At 55.8% G+C, this 19,361-nt stretch overlaps 5 protein-coding genes across 5 annotated transcripts; all 5 read right to left on the bottom strand.

Annotated features, from left to right (window-relative positions):
- Positions 1 to 403: 403 nt before the first annotated feature.
- N7510_005298 (putative G1/S-specific cyclin Pcl5) lies at positions 404 to 2,538 on the bottom strand (the record flags this gene model as incomplete). Its single annotated transcript, XM_056977224.1, has 2 exons — positions 404 to 2,019; positions 2,082 to 2,538. Coding segments are annotated over 2 exons (2,073 nt in total), but the record flags the coding sequence as incomplete, so codon positions are not given.
- Positions 2,539 to 3,926: 1,388 nt separating this feature from the next.
- Positions 3,927 to 5,432, bottom strand: N7510_005299 (putative aminotransferase; the record flags this gene model as incomplete). Its single annotated transcript, XM_056977225.1, has 7 exons — positions 3,927 to 3,982; positions 4,032 to 4,539; positions 4,592 to 4,669; positions 4,725 to 5,045; positions 5,092 to 5,221; positions 5,272 to 5,305; positions 5,354 to 5,432. The coding sequence occupies 7 exons, from the start codon at positions 5,430 to 5,432 to the stop codon at positions 3,927 to 3,929; spliced, it is 1,206 nt and encodes a 401-aa protein (XP_056833257.1).
- Positions 5,433 to 5,802: 370 nt separating this feature from the next.
- N7510_005300 (uncharacterized protein) lies at positions 5,803 to 6,518 on the bottom strand (the record flags this gene model as incomplete). Its single annotated transcript, XM_056977226.1, has 2 exons — positions 5,803 to 6,435; positions 6,501 to 6,518. 2 exons carry the CDS (start codon positions 6,516 to 6,518, stop codon positions 5,803 to 5,805), a joined length of 651 nt encoding a protein of 216 aa, XP_056833258.1.
- Positions 6,519 to 7,026: 508 nt separating this feature from the next.
- N7510_005301 (uncharacterized protein) lies at positions 7,027 to 9,834 on the bottom strand (the record flags this gene model as incomplete). The annotated part of the gene is made up of 1 exon (XM_056977227.1): positions 7,027 to 9,834. The coding sequence occupies one exon, from the start codon at positions 9,832 to 9,834 to the stop codon at positions 7,027 to 7,029; it is 2,808 nt and encodes a 935-aa protein (XP_056833259.1).
- A 1,326-nt stretch (positions 9,835 to 11,160) lies between these two features.
- Positions 11,161 to 17,669, bottom strand: N7510_005302 (putative tRNA-splicing endonuclease; the record flags this gene model as incomplete). The annotated part of the gene is made up of 4 exons (XM_056977228.1): positions 11,161 to 11,247; positions 11,305 to 11,385; positions 11,438 to 17,591; positions 17,647 to 17,669. 4 exons carry the CDS (start codon positions 17,667 to 17,669, stop codon positions 11,161 to 11,163), a joined length of 6,345 nt encoding a protein of 2,114 aa, XP_056833260.1.
- Positions 17,670 to 19,361: the final 1,692 nt, after the last annotated feature.

Genomic DNA, 19,361 nt, shown 5'->3' on the forward strand with positions numbered 1-19,361 from the left:
GGGCCCCCGAGGGGCTGAAAAGGGAAAACTCATCAGCGCCGGGGACGGGAAACATGTACAGTACACACACCAAGGGAAGCGGACGCCTCCCCAGACACCTCCCAGTAAATCAAACCGACCGATGCCCACCACACTCCATACGCAACCAGAAAACCACACAAAGACAAAAGACACAAAGAAAAAAGGGACGACGAAGGAAGACACCATATTGCAGATCGTACATCAAGTGGTTGGTCCAAACCCACTTGCACGCATGGAGGAAGAGGGGGAGACATGGCGACCGGAAAAGCCGAGGATAGGGTTATATACAGAGCACTTCCGGGGTCGGTCGCCAGGCTAACGTAGAAAGCAGAACGACTGGCTTTTTCGAGACCTCGCAAGAAAAAGTAAACGCAGACCGTAATCAATTCAGAAACTCCGTGCGCATGCTCGGGTTGAGGGCAATCTTGCGAGCCTCGCTGCCGCAGCAGGCGCGTTTCATGCCGGCAGGTCCAGACACCAGCCCCGTCTCTCCAGACGCGGTGGCGCGACGGACCAGGAAGGAGTTGGCCAACTCGCCGTCGGGCAGAACGCTGGGCTCACCGGACGCACCGAGGTTGATGAGGTGGCGAACATGGTTTTGGAGAAGGAGATCATCAGATCCCGTGCGGCCGCGTTTCCGGCACTGGCGTTGGGCCGGGGTGGCCGAACCCGAGAGCTCGCACAGGCTCTGGGCAGCTTCCTGGTCCAGCGAGAAGGTGGATAGATCGGTCGCAGAACCCATCGCGCCGGGATACGCTTCAGGGGAGCTGTAGACCTCCACCAAGGCACTCTCGTCGATGGGGGTAGCGATAGCCAAGGTCTTGCGAGACTCCTTCAAAGAGTTGCTAGTGCAACGTAGAGCCGCCGTGACGGCGAGGCGAGGGGGAGCAGGTCCACCTGCACCGGATGCGTTGGACGAGACGGATGACGAGCGTGAAGAGCGAGACGACAAGGTAGAAACGTCAGACACCATAGAATCCGGCGACGACGCCGAGGAGGTCGAGCGCGCCAGAGATGACCGGCGAACCACCGTCGGATAGCCATCGTAGGAATGAGCCCGCGCGCAAAACGACAGAGGCGGGCGCTGATCGAGAGTCGATCGCGCCATGCACATGTTTTGCGCCTGGGACATCGCTGTACAGATGGAGGGGCGGCGGGGGACACAAGCAGCCCCACTCGCAGCAGGAGTGGAGGCCACATGGGTCTGGGGAGTCATCTGAGGGGTCGGCAGCATCGGCGGCCGCGAAACAGCCGGCATGGGGGGGTTGGAGTACTCCATGCGGGGGGTGGGCTCCAAGGTCCGGGGCAAGCTGCGCAGGCAGGTAGGGGTCGATTCGCGAGAGGACGAACCGACAGAACCGTTGCTCGGAACACTGCGAGGCGATGGCGAATCTGCCAGACCTAGGTCCATGCCACTCATGGCAGCCACCGGGGTCGTCGGCTCAGTGTCAACCGTGTCCAACTCGGGAGTCAGACGCGGTAGAACCGTCCGCCAGCACTGACCGTCGATAGCGGGCGGACCACCGGCACCGGGGGTCAGCTTCAAGACCAAATCCGTCCATCGCTGGAAGGTGGCCTCGGAAATGTGCAGGCGCCAGCCCACCGCTTCGAGGAACATCAGCTCGTTCTGATTGATCTCAAGCGTGTTGAGACCGGAGATTTTGCTCCAGGCGCGGGCAGAGTAGTTACGGTCCTGCAGGTACTTGGACGCAAGGATCAGCGCCGCCAGAAACATCCGGCGGCCACACTGCATGGCCCGCAGCAACGACCGGTCCCGCGGTTGCTCGTGGGTGAAGTCGTGCGAGGGAACATGGGGCTTGATCTTGATTAAATAGTACAAGGCCACCTGCAGGGTGCTGTAGCTAGTGCGCGAGCGACGGAGCGTTTCCTGGATAAAGGTGCGGAGAGGAAGCACGCCTTTGGTGCCGGTCGCGGCATCACTGCGGGATGCCGCAGCGGACAAAGGCCAGACGATCTCTACGATCTGCGACGCGGTGTCTTCAAACAGGGGAGGAGAATATTTAGCTGGGAGCGATGGAACGTAGGACGTTCACACTTACCGACAAGGTTGTCGACAAAGTTCACTTTCCGCTCGGACTGGCGAAGTAAGCAGGGCGGAGCCCGCGCGCTGGAACCGTTGGTCGCGAGGCTGTTGGTGCGCCGAGGATGCTGGCGCATCTCCGGCGGCACCGGACCATCCGCCGCCTTGGGAAGCGTCCCTTTGGCAAGGGCACGGGAACATCCCCCACTCGGGTTCCGTCCGGCCCCCGGATGATCGCCATCATTATTACTATTATTTTCCCAGATCACATCGACCGGGTTAGTGGACGTGGACGAGATTTGTGAGGAGATCGCATCGAGGGAAAAGACGGAGGAGGATGAGGAGGAGGCGGAAGAGGAGATCGAGGAGGCATAGGGATGAGCGTGAGACGCTTTCGATATAGAGCTCGGGTTTGACAAGTTCAAACCCAAGACGTCCATCTCTGTCATATCCGGAGGCGTGGCAGTCGTGCAAGACTGTCAAACGAGACACCGGGGGAGGTTGAGGGAGATGATCCGATTTGGGAAACCGGGGAGATAGTCAGATAAACCGTGAAGCAAGGAACCGGGAACGAAGGCCGAGGAGACAGAAGCCGTCTTTGGTGATAAAGGCGACGGCCGACCTGTTTAATAGTCGAAATGCGCCAAGTTGACACAGGTTGACTCAGACAGAGAAGAAGCAGCGAGATGGTCGAGCAGGTAACAACAAGCACACAACAAAAAGAACCAGAGTCCGGGTCCGATCACCGAGTTGAGTCTGCCGAAGACAGCAGAGGCACGTGGCAGGCCAGTGACTCTTGGATTCCGATGACTGTTGGATGCGATCTTAGACGGCGCCAGCAGTGACGATTCGGAAGTCTTCGGCAGCGGCGATCGGAACGGCAACGGACGCAGGGTACATTTTGACAGCGGTCGGGTGATGGAAAGAGGTTCTGAGGCGGCCCTGAACGGCGAACCCGGAGCAGGCAGATCTTGCGCTGGGTCCAGGCAGGCGTGGGTTCGTGAGGGTCGGGGAAGGATCAGGGGAGGGGAGGACTAGGCAGCGGGCGGCAGTTGGGTGGTGAGGCTGGTGGTGTCGGGCAGGACCAAAGACAAGAGCACCAGAGTCAGAGTCAGGCCGGGAGGAGATGGCACGAGAGATGACTCGTTCGGGTCGGGCAGAGATTTATTATAAGAGGGCGAGATGGCAAAGTGTGGAGGGTGGAGGGCAGAGTGACTAAGAGGCAGAGGCAAAAGGGAGGGTGAGTGCCCGAGAGTGGCGATGGTCTTTTGGGGGGTGGCGGGCCACGCAGGGACCACTCGGGCGATGGGACCGGGAGTGACACAACACACGGATGCGGCGGCCGTGAGTCACTCTCCTGGGAGGGCACGATGAGGATGGACGGGTGGTCTGCTTCTCTCGTCGCGGTGCTCTCTGCGCCTCTCTTCTCTCGGTGATCCTCTTTCGTCCTACGCTGGGACTTTAACTATACAGCATCAGGTGACCCCCGCCGCGAAGTTCCTTCCGAGTTCGTTATTCTTAGTGATGGATTGAGTCACACTTGCCACGCTGGCACTCGGCCAATCCGGCGGGAGCCGATGGGGCATTTGCCCCGGCGCGCATTGGCTGGGCGGGTCGTCACGTGCTGTCACGTGGATGGCGGATGGGGGCCTGAGGCAGACATGGACGGGGAGAACATGCCGTCTGGTAGGAATAACCGGTAGATAGGGGGAGGACTCGACTACGGTAGAAAGAAATGCATAGACCCATAAGAGAGCGAGCGCGAGAGAGAGACATCTATCTATACCGTGGAGAGCACTCTCGACTACGGTAGAAAGAAATGCGTAGACCCCTAAGAAAGCGAGCGCGAGAGAGAGAGATCTATCTATACCGTGGAGAGCACCTCCCGCAGCACCGCGACCACCCCCTGCACCTCCGCCTCTACACCCAGTGAGTACACGGTTGGTATAGAGCTGGGGAGAGAACTCACCACTGTTGTAGTGCACAAAGCTCAACCGCACCACCCCGTCATCCACATCCGCCAGCCCACACACCTCCGCCAGCAGCCGGTGGCTATACATATGCCCACTGCGGAACCCAAACGCCGATCGCGCCTCCACGGCCTCCACCAGCTGCTGGCTGCCGAGGCCGCGCACCGTGAAGCTGATGACGGGCACCCGCAGCGCCTGCGACGGCGACGGCTCCCCAATCACCGTGATGCGCGGGTCGGACGTCAGGAAGGCCAGTAGGATCCCCTGCAAGCGTTCTTCGTGGGCCGCAATCTGCGCCCAGGTCGGCCCAGGCTGGGGGCCGAAGAACGCCACGACATGGGGGATGCTCTGCGTCAGCTCGTAGTTCGCCGACGACAGGTTCAGTTTCTGGTCGAGCGTGTCGGTGGGCTTGAAAAAGTGTGCGAGCGACTGGATCTGCTCGTGGATGCGCGACGAGGCATACAGTTGCGCGAGATGCGGGCCGTAGACTTTATACCACGAGAAGGCCTACCCGATCGATTTAGCAGAGAACAACCCCCAAAGGCAGAAGTATACCCACGTAAAAGTCCGCCCCCAGCGCGCGCACATCCACCTGCCGGTGCGGCGCGAGAGCAACCCCGTCCACACACAGCAGCGCCTGCGGAGTCCGAATCAGCCGGTTGCACAACAGGACAGAAGAAGAAAAGACGTACGCGAGGATAGGCGTGCACGGCATCCGCAATCTCACGGATCGGACTGATCGTCCCCGTGATGTTCGAGACGTGAGGACAGGCCACCAGCCTGGTCCGGTCCGAGAGCAAGGTCTGGAGGTCCGCGGGATCACAGGTCGGATTTTTGGGGTCAGAGGCAGACCACCATTTCACCGTTAGACCCATCCGTTCAGCGATCCGCACCCATGGAGCGATGTTGGCTTCATGGTTGAGCTTGGACAGGATCAACTCATCGCCCGCCTGGAACGTGAGGGCGGTAGAGAGATTGTGCAGGAGCTGCGTGGTCGAGACGCCGATGCTGATCTGGGCAGTGTCAGTAATTGATCCTCGATCATCACTAGTTCAGTACCTCGTCCGGCGTGGCATTGATGAAGCCCGCGGCGACTTTGTATGCCTCGGTATATGCATCCGTGGAGACCTGCGAGGCCTTGTATGTGGCTCCGAGCTGGACATTCGTGCTCAGGAGGTACGAACGAATGCTGTGCGGAATCCGTCAGTGGTTGATTTTCAACCAGTCTGACAAACTTACGAATCGGCCACGGTGTCGAGGACCTGGCTGCCTCCTGAAGGAAGTTAGTAAACGCCGGATCCGCACCACCAGCATCACCCACCCGCATTGTCCATAAACACCTGCTCTTGCTGCAAAGCAGGGAAGCGAGCGCGCACCGCAGTCACGTCAAAGGTAGACATTTTCAGAAAGGAATGCAAAACAGAGATGTCGAATGCTCTGTCCAATGTTGGCGGGAAGAGAGAGAGGGGTCGGCTATAGGTGGAGCTTTTTCTGATAAAAGCGGATTTAGCCCGGGCTACGCTCAAACCTCGTCGGAAGAGCTGTCGCCAAATCGAGTTACACGATCCAGTCAGTCTCACCGGTGTAAGTCAGATCGAATCTACATGGGCACAAAGCACGGACATCATATCAGAAGAGATCTTGCTTCGGGTATATGTCGTGTGAAAGAAACCCACATCCGAAAAAGCGCAGGATGTAGGAACAGAAAGAAATGGAAAGAGATACAAGCCCAAGAAAGGAAACATCAAGGCCCAATTTTCCACCACGCTATCACCTAGACACGCGAGCGCCGGCCACGCCGGGCCCCCCACTCGCATGCGCGGCATCGTGCACGACGCAGAGCAGGTACTTCTTATCCGGCACGACGACGATCTCATGTTTCCGCGTGCGCATACGAAGAAGCTTGATCTCATCTTCCTCCACGTCAACCGTGTCCGCATCACGATCCTCCTCACGCGGCGTACTAGTTCCATTCGCGTAGGTCTCATGTCCAGCGTCCCACGCAGCAGGCTGAGACTCATGGGCACCGCCGTTCTGCTGCGAGGCAGGTCGCGACAGCGAAACACCAAGCGCTGAAGCGCTAGAGACAAAGGCAAAGATGTGTGCGGCTAGGGCCTCGGCTTGGGAGGGCTGGTAGGGTGATGATAATGATAATACGTTGGCGGCGGGGGAAGCAGGCGAGGAAGGAGGCTCGTCGGATTGCTGTGGTACGGAAGGAGGAATGGGGTCTGTGGCGGACGGATGAGACACTCCATTTGCATCGGCTGGTGGGGGGGCGAGCAGCCCTGTGCCTTGAATGATAGAGCCATCTCGGCGGGAGAGGATCAGGGTGGAATGCACCCCCGGGCGGGAAGTGAGGTGAGAGAGTAGCGCGGTGACATGTTGGGGGACTTGTGGCGTCCGCTATTACAGGGGGAACAAGATATTAGTTCAACTGCAATTGTGGACAGCAGAGATGCGAGACTCACCGGCGTCGGAGCAGTCATTCTCTCTCGGGGGTCTGCGGGGGAGGAGAAACTGAGAAGTGGGTGTTGTAGGAGGAGAGACGCGGATAAGAGCAGTGATTCGGATTAAGTCATGGCTCCGCGGTCAAGCTCGTCTGTCTGTCTACACTCTCACGGCTAGGAGCAAGAGGGAGCATCATCTACAGCTCATCAACTGGTCTTGCGGAATCAACAAAAACACAGATGACTCAGCAGATCACATGCCACCGTTTGCCCTGATTTCTGATGGACTGAACAATCATTGAGAGACAGATTCCCGGCCGCCAGGACTGGGTGGAATTTAATTTTCACTAGCTGCATATCACATAGCAATACAGAAGAAATGGTAGAGTGCGCTGGACAACAAAACAAGATGGTATCGTCAAGGAATGGCGCATGAATTTGGAAAGAAAGAAGATGGAAGGATCGTGAATGACAACAAGGAAGAGAAAATCAAACGACGGCAGATCATCCATAAAGAAAGAAGAAAGGAAAGAAAGGAAAGCATTGTCTAAGAAGCCTGAGCCGTTTGGGCTTCTCGAGGTCCGCCCAGACTGGACTTGTCAGATGTCCATCCAGACTCGAGATCCTCGACCTTGTGGTCGAGTTGCTTCACATTCGCGCGACCATCCCGGAACGACGAACTGGGTGTCTCAAATCCACTATAGTCGCTACTGCGAGAAGAGCTGACCCAGCTCTCCGGGCGCGGAGTAAATCGAGGCAGATAAGGGTTTCCCAGCGCAGCGGGCGGAAAGGCGGGCGTCAACATGGGATCCGTTTGGAAATCTTCCAGGTTATTCTTGACGCTGACGTCAAGGGCGGCCATCAAAGCAGCCTGGAGGATTTTATTCTGCCGCTCGAGGTTCGCAACTCGGTCCTCCAAGAAATGCGAGGATTGGGTAGATGCAGGCGCGCGGTAGCTGCTTGGAGAGTCGCGCGAGCGGTAGGTGGACTGGGAGTACTGAGACTGTGGGGAAGAAGCAGCCTTATCAAGACTGTGAGTGTTACGACCCGGAGGGGTCAAGGACCGCTTTGGACGATGTGGGTGGTGTTGGTGGCGAGACCGGCTCGGAGCAGACACCTGCCGTGCATCACGGGTGTCATGGACTCGGCGTGTTGTTTTGGTGTGTTGGCGTTTGTCGACGGTGCGACGTGAACGGGGCTTATCTGTCCCAGGCCCAAAGCCTTCATCGTCAGAAGATGGAAGGGGTGACTCGGAGTGATTAGGTTGGTATGCTTCCGGGATGCTTTCATGGCGAAGACTACTTCCTGAACTGTTGCTGCGAGCGATTCGATGGGGCCCAGGGGCGAAGGGAATTTCCATTGCACGTGCTGATCCAGACGATGTTATATAGTTGCGGGCTGGTTGTGCGTTGACTCGCTGGGAGGTAGGTTCCTGAGGAAGGCCGGCAGTAGGAGGAGGCGAGGGAAGACCGAAAGGAAGATTCTTTCTGTCTATACGAGGGTTGATGGCCAGTCCATGCTTTTGCACGGCACGTTTCCTAGGAGGGTTGACAGGGCTAGTGTGTCCCAACACAGGAGAATCAGCCAACGGAGTATCCTTAGTGTTGTCTTCACCGCGCTTTCGCGAAGGGCTTTCGGGAACTTCCTGCATGGGAGACATGTGCATGCGCTGGTGGCGCCGCCTCGGAGTGAACTGCGTAGGAGTTATAGATCGGGAGTAACTCGAGTTTGGTCGCGGAGCTTCCTCCTCATCCTCCTCTCGGAGGTCATTGTGGCCCAGAGCAGTTGCAGGACGAGTGTCACGAAGACTGGCAGTGGCAAACTTGCCGTCTTGTTCTTCGGGCAGAGAGTGAATCCCCAAGGCCATTGGCCCTGAGCGGACCATTCGGAGGGTGGACTGAGCAGGGGCATCTGGGCGAGCACTTGGTGACCGCGGGGTCGCCGGTAGTGACGGTAGAGGCTTGGTTGGTGCTGGGAGAGGGAAGGCGCTCAACGTACTGCCCATGGACGTTGATTGTGGTGCTGCTTTGCTTTGAGCATCTGTTTTAGCTTCCTGCGGCTTGGTGGGATTGGCGGATACTTCGGCAGTTGGTTCGGTGCTGGAAGGCTTTGCTGGTCCGTCATCCGATTGTGCACTTGTTAGAGGCGCCGCCGATGGATTCGACGTTTCGGGAAGGCCAACAGCATTCTCAGATGATGTCGCCTGTGAAGGTGCCGCCAGCGGGTGAACACTGAATGTCGTATACTGGGGATTCAACGAGATGCGCCTGGCATTCTTGCTGGATATACGCGGCGGAGCGACACTGGGGAAGAGCTTCAACGTATGTTGCGCAGACGCAGAAGTGGTCTGAGAAGCAGTGGATGATAGATCAGACGTTTCGCTGGACTTCCTGGGACTTTCAGGCTTGTTGGATATCTGGTCATTCTTCTGCGTGTTCTCGGTTCGCTCTGCGTGGGTCACTGGCAAGCTAGTGGAAGAGCCAAAGGCTGGCTCTCGACAGATGAGGCGAACACTTGAGGTCTCGGAACTAGCAGGCCGTGGCCCTTGGTCTTCCGACAACCTGCTCTGCTGGGTGTCCGTGGCTCCTGTTGGAGAGATTCCTCGGATAGGGCTTGAATTGGTAGTCGAGCCTGGTATTGGTATCATAGATGATGAGGGAGACGAATCGTGCGCAGGGGGTTGGTAGGGAGGCGGCACAGAATCATCATCAAAGGCACCAGACAGAGAAACGGCGACATCGACCATGGAGCCAAAATCACTGAGATCCAGGGAGGCTAGGCGACGCTTTCTCTCGTCGGGGCTCGTCCTCGCCCCGTTCAGCCAAGGCTGTCCAATGTTTTCGACGTCCTGCCGCTTTGATTGGGACAGGGACCGATCCAGACTTCCCTTGGATTTGTGCATCGGGGTCGTGAGCAGATATCCTTCCCGTTGAAGCGCCTCGATCTGCTTCTGCTGGTCGGTCACCTTGGACTTGGATGGGCCATCTTTCTTTTGGCGCTGCGTAAACTGGAGCAGGCGGCGATGTAGGGGCTTCATGTCCTTGGACTCGGTGCCGGGCAGCGAAGATGTCGGGGCAGAAGCCGAGTCTGCGGGAGTCGTACTCTGAGTCTGGAAGAATCGGACGAGATCGACCAGGCTTTCATTCCTGGATGGTCGTTCGGCCATCCCTGCTGAGCGGGCTTGTGGCCGCGGATTACTAGCACCTCGAGGCCTTGTCGCGTCAGGCTGTCCCGTCATGACAGACAGACTGTAGCGCCTGAGCTTGGACGAGAGGTGAGGTCGATCACGGCGATAAGTCGGAACAATGGGACTGGGTGCGACGGCACAGTCATGCACAGGGTCGCCCCGATGCATAAGTAGAGAGAAAGAGAGGGAGAGTCGACGGCTGGCTTTTCAATCCGGCTGCGGGCAAGTTCGGCATCCGTCAGGGCTCCCTTGGTCTGAAACGGTCGCCGTGTTGGAAACAATGGGTGCTGTCCGTGCGGGTCAGAAAGGACCTCACCACTAACGGCTTCTCTGGCCAGACAACGACTCACCTGGAAGGGGCCGATCGACGATGAATGGGATATCAGATGGGGCAACGCAAGGTGGCGAGGTGATAGCGCAGAAACGACGCACCAGGGAGGACGGCTCTATGTACAAACGGCCAGTATATACAGCATAAACGAGGGGCAGAGTCTAGGATGGATGTAAAGAAGAATGAGACAGGCAAGAGACCGAGCAGCTCTCCGGCCCAGGGAGTTCCCTGTTTAAAAGCAGAGGACGGGTGATGCCTCATTTCCGAACTGGAGGACACAGCGTTCGGGGTATGGGTCGATCGCCAATCCGTCCTTTGTCCATTCGGCATGCTTTTTCCGCGCAAGGGATCCAACGTCTGAGGTATCGTATCCCGGGTGTTCGCGCTAGTCGGGGATCGGCGAGCGGGTAGTCGCCGATGGGCAGAGATTGGCGATCTCGAATGGACAGCTCACATTATGATCGATGGAGGGAACTATTGATTTCGTGTCTCGATCGGGTTATTGTGGTGTTGTGTTATTGTGTTATTGTGTCCATTGTGTCCATTGTGTCCATTGTGTCCATTGTCGTCCTCTGCAAGGGTAGTCAACCGTTCATCGACTGAAACCGCCTCTCATTTCTTCATTAATGGGCAGGAGCCCTAGTTCCCCAAGCTCAGCTCAGACTGGGTCAGAGAGGATAGGGAACCTGGGGCAGATCCACCTGCAAGTCATGGAGTAATCGCTCCACCTCGCAGTCGATCGGTCAGTCCTCGAACCCCGGAATGCACCGGCTCTGCGCTGTCACCTCGGAGATTTTTATTCATGTCTACATGTTCGAAAGGCCGCTAATGCAATTGCAGATCTGATCTGCCAGTCAATGTTCGCCCGGACACGCACAGAACGGCTCGTCGCGATGCATTTTCGTAATGTACAGGGGGGGAAAGTAGGTTTGAGTTGGTTGGTGGCCAGGGCCAGGTAGTGTACAGTAACTGGATTCAAACACACACACATACAACGCCTTCTAATGCGGCCAGGGGGAAATGCATCAAGAGCAATCATGCGGTCGCGCAGGCAGGCATCATACGCCATGGGATATGCAAATGGAACAAAAACAGATGAGAAGGAACAGACGCGGTGTTAGGAGGGGTAGAGACCAGAATGTGGAGGTGAAATGCGTCAACGTTTAGCGACGCTTCGGACGGATGAACGGATCGACTTCCTTCCTTTTGCGCATCACCGGGGGGCGGGGCCTGGGTGGGGGCTGGGAAGTCTAAATCCAAGTCAGTAATCTTATCTGTCAATCTGGGTCCCGAAATGAACCACTGACCTGCTCCGCGCGGGGCCCAGTGGGCGGCTGCTTCTCCATGGGAGCATAGGCCGGCCCATCGCGAGAGGGTTTGACCAATCCCTAATGCTAGGTTAGTGTCCATGTCAAGCTGACAGATCAAGGGACAACTTACTCCCGGCGGGGGGGCATTGGCGTCGAGTTTGCCTCGCAGGCCCTTCGGGGCGTTCGGTGGCGGGCCCGATGGTCCTGACGGGCCGAGGGTGCGAGGCCGCGATGCCTTGGACGCAGTCGGGGGAGTGTCGGTACGCTTGCGCTTGGAGCCAGGATTGGTCTCGTCCGATTTGTTCGGTCCATGGGGCGGAGAGCGCGTGGTGGTCTGGACGACCGGTACCTTGGGATCATGTTTGGCCTGATACTTGAGTTCCCGGCGCTCGGCGTTCTTCTTTTGGAGTTCTCGGCGGTTCTGCTCTTCGCGGACAATGCGATTCTTCTCTTGCTTGGAGAGGGTTTTGGTGGATGTGCATTTGCGCGACGAGTGTCCGCATTCGCCGCATTCGAGACAGCGTTCGGCCTTGCAAAACAGTCGGGTGTGTCCAGGCTGTCCACAACGGTAGCAGTTGCCATGGGTGCCTTCTTTGGCATCCACATTATCGCAGTTCGAGGTGAAATGATCAGGGCTTCCGCATATACCACAGTTCTTTCTCTCGTCCAGACCCGACGGTCCTCCAGATGGGCCGTCGACAAGTGGAGCTGGAGTGCTGCGTGCCGAGACAGAGACCGAGACCGAGCGAGAGTCTGACATGTTTTCCATCGACACAGACGACGGTCGAGACACTGGTGCGACCTCGGGTGCATCAACATCCGCCATTTCAACGTCCTTGTAGCCTGTGAACTGCGGTTTCTCGAGGGCCCGGATGATATTGCCTTCGGTATAGACATTCCTCTCGCGAGCGTTGCGGATCAGACCATTCCAGAACTCGCCCTGTGCCAGAGACCGAGAGTTGCCCAGAACCCATAGCGACGATTTGGCACGAGTAAGCCCGACGTTCATACGACGAATATCCGCCAAGAAACCGATACCCTTATTCGATGCGCGCACACAGGAGAAGATGATGACTTCACTCTCCCTACCTTGGAAAGCATCCGTCGTGTTGAAATCAACCGTCTTGAGAATATCCTCGCCATATCGAGCCGTAAATTGCATCTTCATCTCCCTCAGCTGGCCCTTATAAGGCGTGATAATGCCGATCTTGCCTGCAAAGTCGTAATCTTTGACATCCGTGATCAGACGATCGTAAAGCTGCATGGCCACTTGAAGTTCCGCGTAGTTGATCAGGGAGTGACCTTTGGTGGCACTCTGGTGCATGCCCTGAACGTCGAAGAACCGATACGGGCTCAGAAGTTCGCTCTGATGCCAAGGGCGAGTGCGAAGTTTCGCCATATCCGGTCCATCCTGGAGCTTGCCGTCGTAAAAGGTCAAGCTGGGGAAGCGGCTAATGTCTGGATGCATACGGTACTGGACATCCAGCAAGTGCACATCCCGTGGGTAGTTCTTCTGCATCCGCACGAACAAGCTTTGCTCGTACTGGAATTTCGACGCCATCTTCGACAGGACGGTCGGAGGCAGTTGCTTAGGGTCACCCACGAGCACACACTTCGAGCAGCCGTATTTAAGCGGAATGAGGGCGCTCAGTTCAATACACTGGGCGGCCTCGTCGATGATCACGGTTTCGAATTCGACATTCATGTTCTGGAAGATCTCATGCCCCGAACCACTGAGGGTTGTGCAGATAACATTGGCACCGTTGATGATCTCTTGCTGGATGCGCCGCTTGTTCATATCGGCATTACGTGCCAAGGTATGATTCTGATCGCGAGCCTTGTCAATAGCCGTACTCAATTGCGATCGCTTCTTCTTCATCAATTCAAACTCCCGCTCAAGTTCCTCTGGTGGAGGCAGTCCCTTCGCGCGGCACTCGTCAAGACGACCACGGATTTCCTTGAATGAGGTATCCGTTGTCTTGTGCTCTTCGTATAGCTTCTGCATGTCGGTTCCGCCGCCCGAGGTTGAATCCTTGCTCAGACGAGCGTTGACCATCTCGTCCAGAGTCACGTCCAGCACTTTGGCATTAATCGCATCACTTCGCCCCAGACGGATGACTGAAAGTTTCTCGTTGCGACCGGTAATTGTCTTGACACCTTCCTTCATTCGCATCACCAGTTCATCGACCGCAGCATTGCTGGGAGCACAGATCAACAGCTTCTTAGAAGTCGCGGCTCTTGCTGCCGGCGCGGTATTGTATGCCGGCTCAATCGTTGTCCCACCTTTACCCAAAACATTGCTCAAGAGACATCCCACAAGGGCGACAATGGTCTTGGTCTTTCCGGAACCGGGAGGACCTTGGATAAGGGTGAATGCATCGTTGTCCACGGCTGACTTGATTGCCCTGGCTTGGGCACGATTGATGGTGTAGTTGTCCATAATGGGCTGCAGTCTCGCGTCGGAGTATGTGAGAATAGGCGATGGCTTAGCCGTGACGATTTCATCGCACAAATCGTAGAACTGAAGTGCCATCAGGGCACCATATTCGCGGTCGACTGGAGTCAACGACGTGACTTTCACTGCCCAGGCCGTGGCGCCCGTTGCAAACGTACTGAGAAACTTGTTCTGAGAAGGATTCATGCGGTATGTAACCTCCAGCTTGCCGTTTTTCCTATTGACACCGCAGACACGCGCCAGCACATGAGGCACCTTCGCTTCTGGGGAGATACTGGACGAGTTGGAAAACATGATAAGGTCGCCTTCTCCCAAGCTGAAATCCTTGGGTGGTAGACCGAGGGGTTGGGTGCTGACTTCGATCCACGAGTCAACCGTCAAGCGAGACATGACCTTGACCTCGAAGGGGCGGAACTGGGCTTCTTCCTTGGCCTGCTGGAAACCTTGCCAGGCTTCGAGGATCAAGAGGGGTTCAAAGGTTTTCTGATAGTCCGTGGAGGAACGGAAGGAATTGGAAACCAGGGAGTAGTCGGTGCGATCCGATGTGGGAGGGAGATCACCAGTTGAAAAGAAGTCCCAGGAAAGGATAGAGTGGTGCAAAGAAGAGAGATCCGGGGTCAGACGGGCACGCATATCCTTCATGGATCGGTGGCGCTTTGCCTTCTTGATCGGCTGCTGCTGCAGGGATTGTTTCTTGCTCTGCTCATATTCCGCCACTGCGTCTGGTTTCTTGGGTTTGGCGCCGAATAGCTCCTTGTCTATTTCGTCTTCACTCTCGGAATCTGTATCAGAACCAGACGAAACCATCATACTCTCCGCCGGGATAGTATGGTCTTTACCCTTGATACCAATACCTTTGAGGCCGGAGCCCTGCTCAGCCGTCTGTTCTGCCACCCCACGAGCAGGCATGTTCTTCTTGAGGCGGGCGAGTTCAGCCAAGTCGCGTTTCTTCTTGGCCTCTTTCTCGCGCTCGCGCTTCTCACGGAATGACAGGACGTTGCTGGCATCGTCTTTGAGCCGAGGGGTGACCAGGGTCTTGGTGAGCGTAGAGTGTGGCGGCTTGACAGCCACAGCCGCCTTGGAAGAGGACTTTTCGGCTTTGCGCTGGGCCTGGCCAGCGAGGCGCTCCTTGTTGAGTTCAACTGAGCGAGAAAGGGCAAGCAGATCTTCATCTGGCACATCCTCAAAGTCGTCATCGCTGGTGACTCGGGTGGAAGGACTCGAGACGCCGGGTTTGGCAAACGCAGTAATCGAGCTCTGCTTCTTGAAAGCAGCAGTGGAAGCTGTGACGACGGGTTTTTTGTAGTAAGCCTCGAGAGCGCGTACCAATTCAGCCTTTTCGCGTGGGGTGAGGATTGTCTTGATTGTCCCATTCACTGCGACGCCCTCAATAAAGCTCAATGCATCTTGCTTCACGGTGGTGACATTCAATGCCCCAAGTCGTCTCAATAGCTTAGCGACCAACCCCACCAACGTTGTTGCCAGATACTCGTCCTTCAATCGCAGCCACTTCACCATCGCACTCATTGTTGTTGTTGGCGACTTGAGGAAGTTCTCGTTCTGCCCTGTACTTGCGTCCCCCACGGCACCCAGAAAAACACCATATTGGCCAAAGAGGAAATCGGCAAACTGGATCGTGTCTCGACAGAACTCCAGCATCACCGACTTGTCGTTGCCACGCAGATGCCAAGCCTCAGTCTCATCGAAGATCGTAGTCAGGGCCTGCCATAGGTACTCCCACAATTTCTGGATAGATAGAACCTCGCGGCGGTCGGCCAGAGTGCGCGTACGCAGCATACCAGTCTGACTATCACAGAGAATCTCCACGATGTCTGTTCCCGTATGCAGCATCCGTGGCGCGGGCGCGAAGGTCTTCATATTTGATATCCGGCGAAATGACCAGCTCAAGCCATACATCGTTGTAGTGAAGAAGGATTGCAGGAGGTGGGATATGGCATCCCGGCGCGCAGACTGGCCGCTGACGTTTTTGATGAGGTCTATGGCGGCTTGATAGGTGTTGAGGTCTGCGGCGAACAGGGTCGAGATTAGGGCGCTACTGGTATCCTGACTACGGAATAAGGTATCCAGATGCTCGGGGCGGAAATCTGCCAGACGTTCGATGATCTGGCAGGAGAGATGGGTGAGGTGTCCATAAATCATGTTGAAATGCGTCTTTTCCGGATTGTCTCCGCCTTTGGTCGGGAACTTCTCCAGGCCGACAAGCGGGAGAATGCCCAAAAGTGCGGCCGTTGAGAGGGCGAGGTTATCCTGGTGAAGATGTTTGATGACCGCATCCCAGATGGGCGCAGAATACGTCGACACTCCGTGCGACAGGGTGTTGTGTTTCAGGATGACCTCGTAATCGCTCTTCAGCGACTGGCATTCCAACGCCAGGGTGTTGCGCACGACATCCATACACAACGACCCGATCTCCTGTTGACGACTCGCCTCAATGGCAAAGATCGGAGGGTCAAGGATGTGGGTGATATTGTCACTGACCACCCCCATCGTCTCGGCCAACACGATGCGTTCAACCGACCCTCGCGAAGCCTCGTGGTCGGTGAAGCGGCGAAGGGTATGAAGAAGGCTGTTTAGGCCAATGTGGAAACAATGGTAGCGGGAGAGATTGGGGTACTTCTCGTTCTGGAAACGGCCCAGCAGCTGCGATGCGAGGAATCGACATGCCGATGGCTGGGCAGCGCCTTTAAGCGACATCAGAAACGGAGTGACCCAGGACAGCATTTCCTTCATGGCAGATTTTTCATATGGCTCGCCCTCGGTGAGCTGCATGAGAAAGGTTTCGTATTGGGGGTTGTGAAAAGCCTGCTCCATTATTGCCTGCGGCGAAATGGTCTGCATGGCGTCCCAGAAGTCGGCGGGGGCCTTTTCGAGAAAGGTCTGGATCGTGTTCAGAAGGAATCGCAGGGCAGGCATGGGCAAGCCGAGATGGTCCACCGACAGACGTAGAGGGTCGATTTCCAGGGCACGGAGCTGGTGCGTGATCTGCTCTTTGTCCAATTTCTTGACGATAACATGCATACCACGCCACAGTCGCTGGATAACACCGACCTGGGGTGGGTTCAACTGCGAGGCAGAGCGCAGAGCGCTCAGAAGTCCATCCCTCAGAGCCCAGTCGAACTCCAGCGTGGTGGGGGGTCGAGTGTAGCGAATCCATGCGTGGATGGCCCATATGTGGCGGGTCTGGTTGGGGTCGAACAAGAACCGAGTGACGGCGGGGATATAATCGGAGATTTTCAAGGTCCGACGGGTCTGGATGAGGCCGAATGGCTCGTCGAAGTATTGCTTGAGAAGATCCTCGTTGCGCAGCATGGCCTCACAGCTCAACGTCTCGAAGATGGACAGCAGTGCCGCTCGCTCCAAAATCGCTAGACCAATTTCCTCCGGCCGTGCCGCTCGCAGCTGAGCCGTGGCCGTCGTCAAGTTGCGGGTGATGCGCTTGATATCCCATTCATCGATACGCTGTGCAAAAGTCTCGATATCTTCTTCCTGGTAGTCCTCCTCCTTGAGCTGGTCCATGAGCCAGAGCTTGCCGGTGTAGTAGTGCTTGATACAGAGATCACATTTCTCCAGCGTCTCGTCCAGCTTGCTTAACACCCAGGTCTGGAGCTCCTCCACGCCATCCGCGTTGTAGGCCAGGATACGCATGCAGGAAAGGAACTTCTCCTTCCGAGCCGTTGCCTCCGCCAATAGCTCTCGGAAACTTCTTCCTGACTCGTCCGTCTTGTCTGGTTCATCGTAGCGTCCGTAGTCTTCGTCGCTCTTGCGCGGGCAAAGGAGATGGGTACTCTCCGGGAGGGCCTTGAGCTCTCTAAAACAAAGACTGTTAGTTTGGTGATACATTCTATCGATACGTAAAGACTAACCCGATCGCACCCACAAACTCCATGGCTCAATAGAAACTCATCGAGCAGGGTATCTTGATGTGCCAAGGTCGACTGCGCATCTCCAAATGAAGAGCGGTGTAGCTCGCACTCGGGTCTCAGAAGTGAGAAAAGATCCTGGGGAGAGATTCCGTGTTTCATCAACTCATCAGAGCCCGGGCGACCTCAGTTGTGCCCGTCCAGAAGCAGCTGTTGGGTTTGGAGATGAGCGAAAGAAGGATGGGGGAGAAAACCCACCAACAAGGACGGCGATTGGTGGGGGATCAAGGCGGTCAGAACGCGTCCAACGCGCTCATTTAACCTGATCGAGAGAAGCGAAGTGTAGAGATAGAAGTCAAATGGGATGGGCAGTCACAGGTTTAAATTAGTGATGGGGGCTCGATCCGCGGTCAGAAGTGTGTGACAGTCGATCAAGGGTAGCTCCTTTCTTGTATTCAAATGTCTGACCGATGTTTGAGCCTGAATGAAACATTACGACATTGTTGTAGATGTATACGAGACGCCTACAACTACGAAACATCTTCTTGGGGATGGTGACCCTATCTAAATCTAGCGAGAAGCGGATAGGTGGCTCACAATATGAGTGGATTATGAGATATAGAATATTTCAAAAGGGCGCTATATTGAGGGTGTGACTTCCATACACAATATAGAGTAGCAGCTCCAGAGGTCTCAGCGTCAATAGTAGGCAGCTCCCCCAATAGAATAATCAAAACAAACTTACTTCCCCGTTGATCCCGACTCAGATCGACTTCTACGGGATCCGACGTTTGGTCCCAAGGAACTGATACGCAACCTAGTCTCATCAAACGTTGGGTCTTAGCCGAGAGCAAAGAGAACTTTGTGTCCGGTTTGTTGTCGTTTGATTTAGATGTAGACATTCGCCAACACGCTACGTCTCTTGTGCAGAGCTTTTGTCCCCCATGAGAACCTACAGATGTTCACCTGATATCGTCCTTCATCGTGGCATGGAAGATAGCATCGATAAAATCGCTGCCCAAGTGATCGAGCTAGCTACCTGCCAGACGAAACTGGAGGAATAGTGTTTCCGCCGTGGTGGAAAGAAGTGCGCGATCTCTGCTGTCTCAAAGGCCCGTTCTTCACTCTAACAACGACACTGCCACCCGGCTTGTCAAGACTGAATGTGCTCATACTCTCATTCTCCGTCATGTTGAAAAGCAGACAGGAAGAAGAAGCCAACAAGATTTGGATCACGTTGAAACGCTGATTTCCAATTCTGAGAGATGAAAGGATCAATGTCAACCAAGAATCTATCAATGAGCACGCTGTGGAGGATGATTCATAAACAGTTTGGACACTTCACGATTTCTCCGGAAGAGACCGATGTCGAGATGCTACCAGATCATATCATAGGATCCAGGTCTGACTTGGTATATGCAGTCGGACCGCGGTACTCTCAAAGTCATGATGATCGATATGGGCTCCCAAGCCCCGAGCTCATCGAAGTCCACACGGTTATTGCCCGTTTGCTCCACACTAATGGCAATCAAAGGAGATGAGAAAATCCTTCATGGTCAAGATGAAACCGCCTTCCTGGGTAAGGATGGTCCACGGTATCGCTGCACTGCTTCACTCTACGCCCCTGGGTGTGCTGGAGTCTCGCATCCATTTAACCTGATCAAGATAAAAGAAGTATATAGGTCATGTTGAGGACACACCCCTGATGGGTTTGGGGA

Source organism: Penicillium lagena (assembly GCF_028827675.1).
Source record: "Penicillium lagena strain IBT 129212 chromosome Unknown utg000003l_segment0_segment0, whole genome shotgun sequence".
Classification (NCBI taxonomy): Eukaryota; Fungi; Ascomycota; class Eurotiomycetes; order Eurotiales; family Aspergillaceae; genus Penicillium; species Penicillium lagena.